A 10,112-nucleotide genomic window follows, 5' to 3' on the forward strand; every position below is an offset into this window, starting at 1 on the left:
TGATAATATGTCCTTCTAGTGAAAGTGTGTAGAGGGTGTGACCTAGTATGTACTCCTAGACTAATCTATGTGTGTTACTAGCGACAATGCATTATGTGATGTTTTACTAGTGCCACATGCATGACAACATGTAGTCCATGTCCATTACATATGCATTTTAATGTTATATGTTAATCGATTTTTATGTCATGGATGAATGAAGTGTAATATCATTATTAACCTGTGTATGCTATATATATATATATATATATATATATATATATATATATATATATATATATATATATATATATATATATATATATATGTCTTATTTGTGTTTGGCGATCCGGTGTGCGTTCGTACAGCGTGAGCTAGGGTGAGATGTTTCTCACTCCTTTTCTTGTATTGTTTCCCTTAGTTATATGCAGGTGATCATCAGTATGAGACTGAGGATGTATGAAACCTAGACTTCAATATTAGGCTTTACTTTGAGAGGACATGTGATATCGAGGAATAAATATGATCAAATTAGGATGTTATTTCTATCAATTTATTTTTCAAATCTTAGTTTTATTTCTTTTGGAATTTCTGCTAGTTATGTTATTTTGTTCAAGTTTACAGTTGTGATGCTCTGTATTTGAACATGTTGGTACTTAATTATGAAGGAATTATGTTATTCTAATTTTATTATTTATGTGTTATGTTATGCAGATTAGTGATGTCACAAAATAAAAATAATTAAAAAAAATACTTGTAACTATAAAGATTAACTTAAAAAATAAAACTACATTCAAAAGTGAGATGTAAAAATTATATTTTTAGAAAGAAAAATATAATTTTTTTATTACATCATTTATTATTAATTGTAGGTATTTTTTTTTTTATTATTTTATCTTTTAATATAATATTTTCATACTAATAAATAATATTAAATAAGTATAATCATTAATAATTCATTAATTCTTTTGTTTTAACTGTCACAAGCGAGTTATGTGATATCTATCGCGCATAACTAATTTTTTTTGATGTTTTCTCAGTTAACTTTCTTCTTCTAATTTACAACAAAATAATAATAATAATTAGAATTAGTATATAAAAGATTACCGATATAAAGTTATTTTTTTAATATTAAACTTTAATATGAAAATATTAAAAATATCAAAAATGTATTTTTTAGTGTTAAAGATGACAAATGATTGATCTACTTAATTGGTAAAAATGAATTTGTTGATTATTTTATTAAAATTGGATTAAAAATTTTAACTCAACTTAACGGGATCCTAAATTAGGTTTAAGTAATTAATTAAAATAAAAAAATTAAATATTTTTTATTTATATAAAAATAATATATTTTAATTTTAATTTCTATAAAAATATTTTTTTTTAATTTTTATTCTTATAAAATTTGTATACATTATTTTTTTGTCTTTGTAAGATATTTTTAGTTTTTAAAATGAGTAAATTTTGATTTTTATCTTTAAAAATATTATTATTTAATTTTCTTCATTTTAAAATCTAAAATAAATTTTTTTTTTTTAAATCTAAATTTGACATATTATTTATCATAGGCTTGTTTTGTAAGTTTGATCTGACTTATTAGTCTATTTTGCATTAACAATGATAAATAGACTAATAAATTCAATTTTAAATAAGTCAACGATTATATTTCTAAATATGAGTTTTTTCTTTTAATTTACATGATAAAAAAATAATTTACTTGGCTATTATTAAAATTTAGAATTTAAAATAAAAATAAAACTAATTGAAGGATAACTGATGCATACATATGTACACTAATGTACATACATAAACAATAATGAAATAAGATAATCTTATAAAAAAAACCTTCTAAATATTCTTTATATCCCATTTGAAGTATTCTTAATAATAATCAATCATGAAGATAAAAAGAAAAAAGTAGGCAAAGATGTGACTGTTAGATTTTTATTTTTGACTTCATATGAATAAAGGATGTAAAATGTTTAACTGTAGTGAAAATGTCAAAAATATTGATAATTTGATCTTTTACATTACAAAATTATTTATTTAATTATATTATTAATAATGTAACATGTATATTCTTTTTATTATATCATATAGATAAGAGACTAGTCTATCAAGTCTAACTTAATTTTTATAAGCCTTTTTAAATAAATAGACTTTTGTAAATGTCTAAATTTTACCATTTATTAAATAGGTCAGACTATATCAGAATTTAAATAGATTAGGTCACAAGTTTCTATTTAAAGTTTGACCTATTACCATTTCTAGTCTTTAATGATAATTTTAAGATATATAAATAATATTTATTTTAAAAACCTATGCAAATTTTTTAGAGATGTCACACATTAACATGATGTCACTTAATAATTGTGAGTAGCATATGAGATAACTTACTTAATCTTTTCATAAACAAATAAACTTTTTAAAATGATTAATAATAATAGGAAATAAAAAAATATTTTCAATTTTTTTAAAAATAAAAATAAAGAAATTTGTACAAATATTAAAATGAAAATTTATTCATTTTATAAAAATTAAAATTATATTTAAACCAATATATATATATATATACAAAAAATTGATAAATATAAGTTAACTTAATAAATAAATATAAATATAAAATAATATTATATTACTAAATTGTTAACATCTTTCAATAAATTATCATCATGAGTTAAATGAATATAATAAAATTACATAAAATATAAAATATTATATAAAATATTATATTTAATAAATTAATATTTAACTTAATAATTTATAAAATAAACTTAAAAAGTTATTAATTTTGTGAATTAATCCAACTTATCATTTAACTCATTACAAGTCATGTAAGTTGATCGAAAGATTCAATTATTAAATTTAATTTAACTTTGTCAAATGAAGTGAGTTAATATGTTAGATTAAATTTATTATAAAATTTTTAAATAAGAAAATGTGAAAAAAAAATATAAGATAGTGTAATCATAAATTCTCTTGACTTTTAATTGGTTCAAAATAATATAAATCAATTTTTTGTACTTAACATGCATAAAAATTAATTTATTTATTTATTTTAAAATCGTTTTTATTTTCTTAAATCCTGATATAATTATATCTACAAAACAGTCAAATAAAACATAAAATATAGTACTTTTTTATTTTTTCGTTCCTGGAATATTCATCACCGATAGTAATGACTAATCTTTTCGCTATGTTAGAGACACTTCAAAAAGTAGGATAGTGATTCCAAGAACCCCTAGACCTTGCTTATAAAAAAAAATATAGTACCCCTTTGTTTACAAACAATAACAATTTGAAAGATTATGTGACGATTTATATTAATTTTACACTATAGTCATCCCTATTGTTATTAATCTCTGTAATTATGTTTAATTCTATTAACACCATCTTTCATGAAAGGGAAGTGTGTCATTAATTTATGTCTTGAATAACAAATCCGTGGTTTTTGTTTTCGGGTATCCTGGCGGATGCATCAGACGCGTGGCGACATGTGTGACTGAATGGGCAGTTGTGGAAAATTAATGAACAAAAAAAAAAATTGGTCACGCTGTTCATTTTTTTCTTTGATGCATTCATCATCGCAATCAAGACATCAATTTGGGAAGTTCTTCTCTGCTGCAAGGTCCAAAAAGTCAGTGCAGTGAAAACGGACGATCCGAAGAATATTACCCTTTCATCTCTCTCTACATAACATTAACCAGTAAGATAAACCTCTCTCACCAATTTCTCTCTTTTTCTTTTCTGGGGTTTTAAATTTTAAGGTTGTTTCTCTTGTGTCTCAATCTCTAGGATCAGTCTGATCTTATGTCAATGAAGAATTTTTAGATAAAACTCAGGTTTGTTTTCTTTTCTAATATGATTTTCTCTTTCCGGGTCATTTCCTTTTTATTTTATTTTATTTTATATATATATTTTTTAAGGTTTTACTAGTTGATACAGATTCACGGAAATTTTGAAAACAAAACCTGAAGGCAGAGAAAAAAAGCCAGCGACTTTTCATCTCTACGCCGGTGATTATGGCTGTTGCTGAGAATGTTGGGCCCAAAATCGGTTCTTCCAGTCAGAATTTGGACCATGGTGTAGTGTCAGGAGATTCGAGTGAGGTTGAGAAATCAAAAACCAGAAACGATCAGAATCTGACCAACGGTGTATTCAACCATCAACAGCATCAAGAGAGAGTTCCTGGCACTATGTCAGTTCCTAACGGAAATTTCGGCTACAAAGCTCAGATGCACCCAAATGGAGTGAACAATGATGGGTATGGGATGAATGGGGTTATGAGTGACGAGAATGGGGGTGAGAGCTTCAAACGTGATATGAGGGATTTGGAAGAGCTTTTGTCTAAGTTAAATCCCATGGCTGAGGAATTTGTGCCTCCATCACTGGCCAATAATCATGGCTTCTTAGGTGGACCTAATACTGGATTTGGTTACCCTAACAATTTTATACTTCCTAATAACTTTGGAAATACTAATGGTCAAACTAACAATAGAAGGGTATGAATAAACCAGTTTGAGTTTTTTTAATTTTTTGTCTTTTTTCCAAATACTAGGTTATTGGCATAAGGTTTCACTTTTTTCTTGATGCAATTTATGTTCTACAGAGGAAGAATGGTTATAATCCTGGGAAGCGAAGAGTGAATCATAAAATAGATATGGAGAAAAGGGAAGAGATGATTCGGCGGACCGTTTATGTGTCGGACATTGATCATCTGGTATAAATTTTACCTGTCTTGTGGATTCTCTTGTTAACTTGCAATGTTTGCCACGTGTAATTGTGTGCATGATTGTTGTTTTTCTGTTGGTGTATTAGGTAACCGAAGAGCAGCTGGCAGCTCTCTTTCTCAACTGTGGCCAGGTAGAAACGGTTACGATCTGTTTAGTTCATTTGTTTCCTTCGTAATTATGGTGGACCGGTTTACTAAATTGGGTCTTTGTTCCTGAATATAGGTTGTTGATTGTCGTGTATGCGGAGATCCTAACTCAATTCTTCGATTTGCCTTCATTGAGTTTACTGATGAAGGTAAATTGCTGCCAAATATTGCTCATAAGCGGTAGTTATTGTTAATATTTCACTGTATTAACAGTGTTTTGCCTGCAGATGGTGCAAGGGCTGCTTTGAGCCTGTCTGGTACCATGCTTGGATATTACCCACTGAGAGTGCTACCTTCAAAAACTGCCATTGCACCTGTCAATCCAACATTTTTGCCCAGGGTAATGTTTCTTGATTCATGATGTCTATTGCATGTAATTGAAGATGATTGACCTTAGTGAACTAACAATGCTTGTTAACTTTCTAATGGTGCTGTATTTCTCAGTCTGAAGATGAAAGGGAAATGTGCTCAAGAACAATTTATTGCACAAATATTGACAAGAAGGTAGTTTAAGAACACTTTCATAGAATCTTGCTTGAAGGAACTACTTGGTTTTTCTCCTGTGTCTGTGTCGCTGCAATTGAGGCTCACAATTTGTAAAATTTTATTTTCTTGTTACTTCTGCAGCTTACTCAAGCAGATGTCAAACACTTCTTTGAGTCTATCTGTGGAGAGGTTTGTAGCTTTTAATGGATCTAGGATTATAATGTTCATTGCTGGTTGAATTTAAGCATCATATGAGATAGTTTCCATTACTTTGGTGTATTCATCTAGGTTCAATACCGTTTGTTGTTGGTTAAATGAATATGTTGTAAAACATTTTCCATTATTTTGATTTATTCATCTAGGTTCACCGCTTGAGGCTTCTTGGGGATTACCACCATTCAACTCGAATTGCATTTGTTGAGTTCGCAATGGTAATTGTTCACTAACTTTTCAAATGTCTTGTTTTCATCTGAGTCAACTTGGGTTTACATATCTGTCTTTGCATATTTTCTATCTCTTTGTGAAGTAAATCAAGTAATAACTCTCAGGTTGAGTGCTACTGCTGGCCTTGCAGTTATATATTTACCCTTCTCCAAGTATCTCATACTTCTTGATGTGGGAGTTAGGGATCCCATAATATTCAAGTCCCTATCAGTTTTGTACTTTCATAGTTAGAGTAACCGCATATTGAGAGTAATGTATTATTTGGATGGAAGAAGGTATATGTATGTATAAAAAGTGAACTGTGTAGATCCTCGTACTTTTTTTCTTTAGGAGAGCGTGATAGTAAGCTATATATTTTCTTTTAGGATAAGCACTCTAGCATTTTTTTTTAAAAAAAATTCTGGGAAATTTAGTAAAACATTTACTATTTATTGGTGTAAAATGAGTTACTAAAATTAAAGTCTTTTTCTCATACGCTCTCTGTTCTTTTAAATTTCATATGCGGGTATTGTTTGTAAAAGCAAGGAGAACTGTAAATCTCTTATGGCAGATCTGCAGACAAATATTGGGGAATGACCTCACCTCTCTTTTCATTTGCCTCCTCTTCATCCAGATTGCGCCATGGGTAGAAATTGTCAAATTCTTTAAATTTGTCTCTCATCAACGATTTTATGAAGATTTGGTCTCTACTTGGTAGAGATCTGGTTGTATTTCTCTTATGACAGATCTGCTGTCAAACTTGCATTTAATTTCTTAGTGAGCTACCATTTTGGTGGTGGGTAAAAACAATTTGGAGGGAGAAAAAAAAAAATAGATCCACCTGAACCCCAATTTCATGTTTAACGTCATCTCTCCATATGTATTCTGTGATTGGCCTGTGGTTGGTTTGTTCTTGTTGATGACTGGCAGATGGCGTGTGGGCTGAGGCTGGTGGGGGGTGGTGGTTGGAATTTGTTTGTGTATCACAATTGTGGTCTAAAACTTATCTCCTACAAACTTGGTTGTGGCTGGCTTTTGGGTGTGACCCATACTGGGATTGTTTTTGTACATTTTGTCAAATAATCTTCCGCTTTTAACTCGTTTCTATCTGCTTGCTGGTTGCTTCAAACATTTTACTGGTTGTGGTTAATAATTAATGTAGGAGTTGTAGAAAACATGCCTTTTTTCTTTTGGATTCTAAAACTTGTGTTGTTTACATATATAAATAAATAAAATTGTGTATTTTATATTATGATCTATAATTTTAATTTCATTTGTGGGTTCAACCAGCTTATGCATTTTTTTTTTGGAATTTGATTTAATGTTAGTAATGAACTATTGTTTCTTAATATTATTTTGCTTATCTATGTTATTCTATATGTATATACTATATATACTTATTTAAATATAAATTTGCATTTTAGGAAGGATCTAATGATTTGTGTTATGATCATGTTTTAGGTGTTGTCGTCTCCCTTATGATTCTAGTTAGATCTTAATGTTGGAAACTCTGCATTGAAGTCAAGCTCACTATGAGTTGAGAATTAGGGACCACAATACAATGAATAGCCAATATGCTGACTTTTATCTTGAGTCTCTTCGTTCATGGGTCGATATTCTGGTGTCCTAGCTGTGGTGGAACCACACCAATCCATTCCAAACTTTGGTTGTTAAACTTGACTGTGGTGACAGTATTGTAGGGGAGGTCCTACAGCAAAATAGCTCGACGCATCCACACATATGAAAGAAGAGAGAAAAGAGTCAAAAAAAATACTAAATCAATTTTTTATAATGAACTAAATATTAAATTACAGTAATATCCATAAATGGAAGTTATATAACAATAAAAGGAATTGGCTTTTCTGTCAAAAGAAAAAAGGTATAGGTTGTTAACATAGTTAAACATACTCTTAGTGGGAGGATCAATGTTAACAGCACTTGCGCACGTCTTTGAATGTTGCTTTGCTTTCTGCAATATTTCCTTTGTGCTACTCCTTAAACCTTACCATATTAGGTGCTCTTTTAGCAATTCATAGCAAAATACTTGTTTATTTCCTTGCATTATATTTTTTTTTAAAGTAGAAAAAAAAAACTGTATTAGGAATCACCCTAATCCATGAAATTGTTTGAAATAAATCTGGAAGCATAATGTGGTGAAAATAGGCTGTAATAGTAATTCTTTTTCACATAAAGTAAAAGTGGTTGATTGGATCTCAGAGTAAGTAGTATGCCTTAGTTTCACGCCAATTTGTTGGACAATAAAATTGTCAAGTGGCTTTAGGTGACTATCCATTTTATGGGAGGAAGGCTGCGCTATCTTTTTCATCCATGGAATGCTACTGAGAGAAGGATGGGTGCACTATTCACCTCTATTCATCCATGGAGTGCGAGGATTTCTGTAATATGGGACTGACAAAGTTCATTAGTTGCTTGCCTCTATAATTATTTGCTATGAGCTACAGCATTGGGGGGGGGGGGGGGTTGGAAAATCCACTTCAACGATGTGGCAGTGGCATGCGTTGAACATAGCTGGTGTTTTAAGGTGTGTGTGATAACTAACAAGAGTATTCAAAGGGAAGAAAAGAGGCAGTTTATGGGTATTGGGAAGGTTAGAAGAGGTAGTTGATGCCTTGATGATGGTCTTCAGTTTGGCATCTAAGTATGCTTTTCACCTTCAAAAGTCCAAATGGATAAATACAGTTTTTGATGCTTGATGGACAACACATTACACTTTGCATTTACTAAACTTCAGTATGATGCTTTGGTGATCTAGGTGTTAAGAAATGCATATCCATTTGCTTTAATCTTTTATGGTCGTGTGGCTCACTTCGGGCCATGGAAGGGCAGTGGTGCTTAGGCTTGCTCAATAAGGTACAATTTGATTTTCCGGAATCACATGATGGTGTCTCAGTTTGAATTGGTGGAGCTATTAAGCTGTTTTTGTCTTGTTTTCAAATTTAAATTTAAAATATATGAATTTCAGTTTGTATAGATAATTTTCATGTTAGACTTGCAAAATCACTAGCCCTGAACTCCCTAGAATCCTATTGAACATATGTTTCAATTTGATGGAGCCATACTGAAGCCTTCTGCTGTTGAATCTGTTAGTGGCCTTGAGTTGCTTGCCCAATGTGGTTGTATTTTTTATCCACCTCCTACTTTTTCGTCATCTTTTGGCAATGTTCAAAACTGTTTTGTTCCTTTTTTCCCTGACTATTTGTTGAATGCAATAAGGATCTCACAAAATAAGATGTTGCATCTTTTGCCTTTGTAGTTTTTGCATCTCCATATCATCCTAGCTTTTACCAGTTTTGATTCCTCTCTTTTGTAAGATACATCTGTAGACTTTTTCTTCACTGGTGTAGTCCTGATCTTTGTTTCCTTACTAAAATGTCATATTAGAAGGGTTTAGATAATCTAAGTTCTCTGTAACTATGTCATTTATCAGTCTTTTACTTTTAAGGATTATATGTTGTGCTTATAGGTAAGTATTAACTGTTAACAGTTGTCTCCAAATACTTTTTAGCCAATCTTTGTTTTGCTGTGCCTTTTTTCCTTTATGGCCTGAAGATTTTATTTGCCCCATTCTTGCAGGCTGAGAGTGCAATTGCAGCTCTGAGCTGTAGTGGTGTGATTTTGGGTTCACTGCCAATAAGGTTAGATTGACAGATTTTCCGTTGATTTCAACTGTTCTAAAACCACAGGGAACTTTTCATTAATTCTTCAAACATTCTTTGGCAAGCAGGGTAAGTCCATCTAAGACACCAGTGCGACCTCGTGCTCCGCGTTCCGCCATGCACTGAGTGAATCATCATTTCACATGTTTCTGGGGTTGTTGCTGCTGGGAGATATATTTACATATATACATACATAGAAACAGATATATTCTAAGGTACCTGTGGCGTTTTGTTGATACTTTTGTCCTTGAGACTCGGTAGTATGGTATCTTTGTTTCCTGTTGGGGTCATGAATTGTTTAGCTTGTAGAGTTGGATGGCGTTTTGAGGATCTTGAAGGCTTAATTTATGATGGGTCGGTCTTGCAAGGGGAAAACTTTATAGTTGGACTTTTCTAACATCTGGAATTTTTATTTAAAGAAACTCTTGTTACAAATCTTTGTCACGATCTGTTTGCTTGTGATCTTGCATGCACCAACTGTCAACATCACCTCACTGATACCACTTTCTTCTACGTGGTCTCTTTCTATAAACTAGCATTGGTTGCTAGTGTTGTGTTATGTTTCTCTCACCAACCAATGGTTGGTGGAAACCACTTATTCATAGTCCCCTTGTCATCAATTCCATTATATCGCTCAAACATGTTCCGAGTTTTGCGCCACTTTT

The 10,112-nt window shown here is 30.8% G+C and overlaps 1 protein-coding gene across 5 annotated transcripts; it reads left to right on the forward strand.

The window, feature by feature from the left end:
* Positions 1-3,434: 3,434 nt before the first annotated feature.
* Positions 3,435-9,882, forward strand: LOC109796107 (polyadenylate-binding protein-interacting protein 12). Of its 5 annotated transcripts, XR_014434646.1 has the most exons (13): positions 3,435-3,688; positions 3,778-3,824; positions 3,928-4,484; positions 4,592-4,702; positions 4,801-4,845; positions 4,938-5,010; positions 5,089-5,201; positions 5,306-5,365; positions 5,489-5,536; positions 5,710-5,778; positions 8,544-8,641; positions 9,365-9,426; positions 9,516-9,882. XR_014434646.1 is itself a non-coding variant. In XM_020355743.3 (12 exons), the coding sequence occupies exons 3-12, from the start codon at positions 4,005-4,007 to the stop codon at positions 9,571-9,573; spliced, it is 1,119 nt and encodes a 372-aa protein (XP_020211332.1). In that variant the 5' UTR covers positions 3,437-3,688; positions 3,778-3,824; positions 3,909-4,004; the 3' UTR covers positions 9,574-9,882. The 5 variants fall into 5 exon arrangements, 4 of the variants coding, with proteins under 4 accessions (XP_082933068.1, XP_020211332.1, XP_020211331.1 ...); XM_020355743.3 differs by lacking the exon at positions 8,544-8,641 and having other exon boundaries at positions 3,437-3,688; positions 3,909-4,484; XM_020355742.3 differs by lacking the exon at positions 8,544-8,641 and having other exon boundaries at positions 3,437-3,688; positions 3,919-4,484.
* Positions 9,883-10,112: the final 230 nt, after the last annotated feature.

The sequence above is a fragment of the Cajanus cajan genome, chromosome 6 (genome assembly GCF_000230855.2).
Source record: "Cajanus cajan strain Asha chromosome 6, NIPB_CcT2T_4, whole genome shotgun sequence".
NCBI lineage: Eukaryota > Viridiplantae > Streptophyta > Magnoliopsida > Fabales > Fabaceae > Cajanus > Cajanus cajan.

Bases quoted from the DNA above. Each gene is read 5' to 3' on its own strand.
- LOC109796107 (XM_020355743.3), top strand. From the start codon at position 4,005: ATGGCTGTTGCTGAGAATGTTGGGCCCAAAATCGGTTCTTCCAGTCAG. The intron at 4,485-4,591 runs GTATGAATAAAC...TATGTTCTACAG, and splicing joins GTCAAACTAACAATAGAAGG to AGGAAGAATGGTTATAATCC. The intron at 5,202-5,305 runs GTAATGTTTCTT...TGTATTTCTCAG, and splicing joins ATCCAACATTTTTGCCCAGG to TCTGAAGATGAAAGGGAAAT.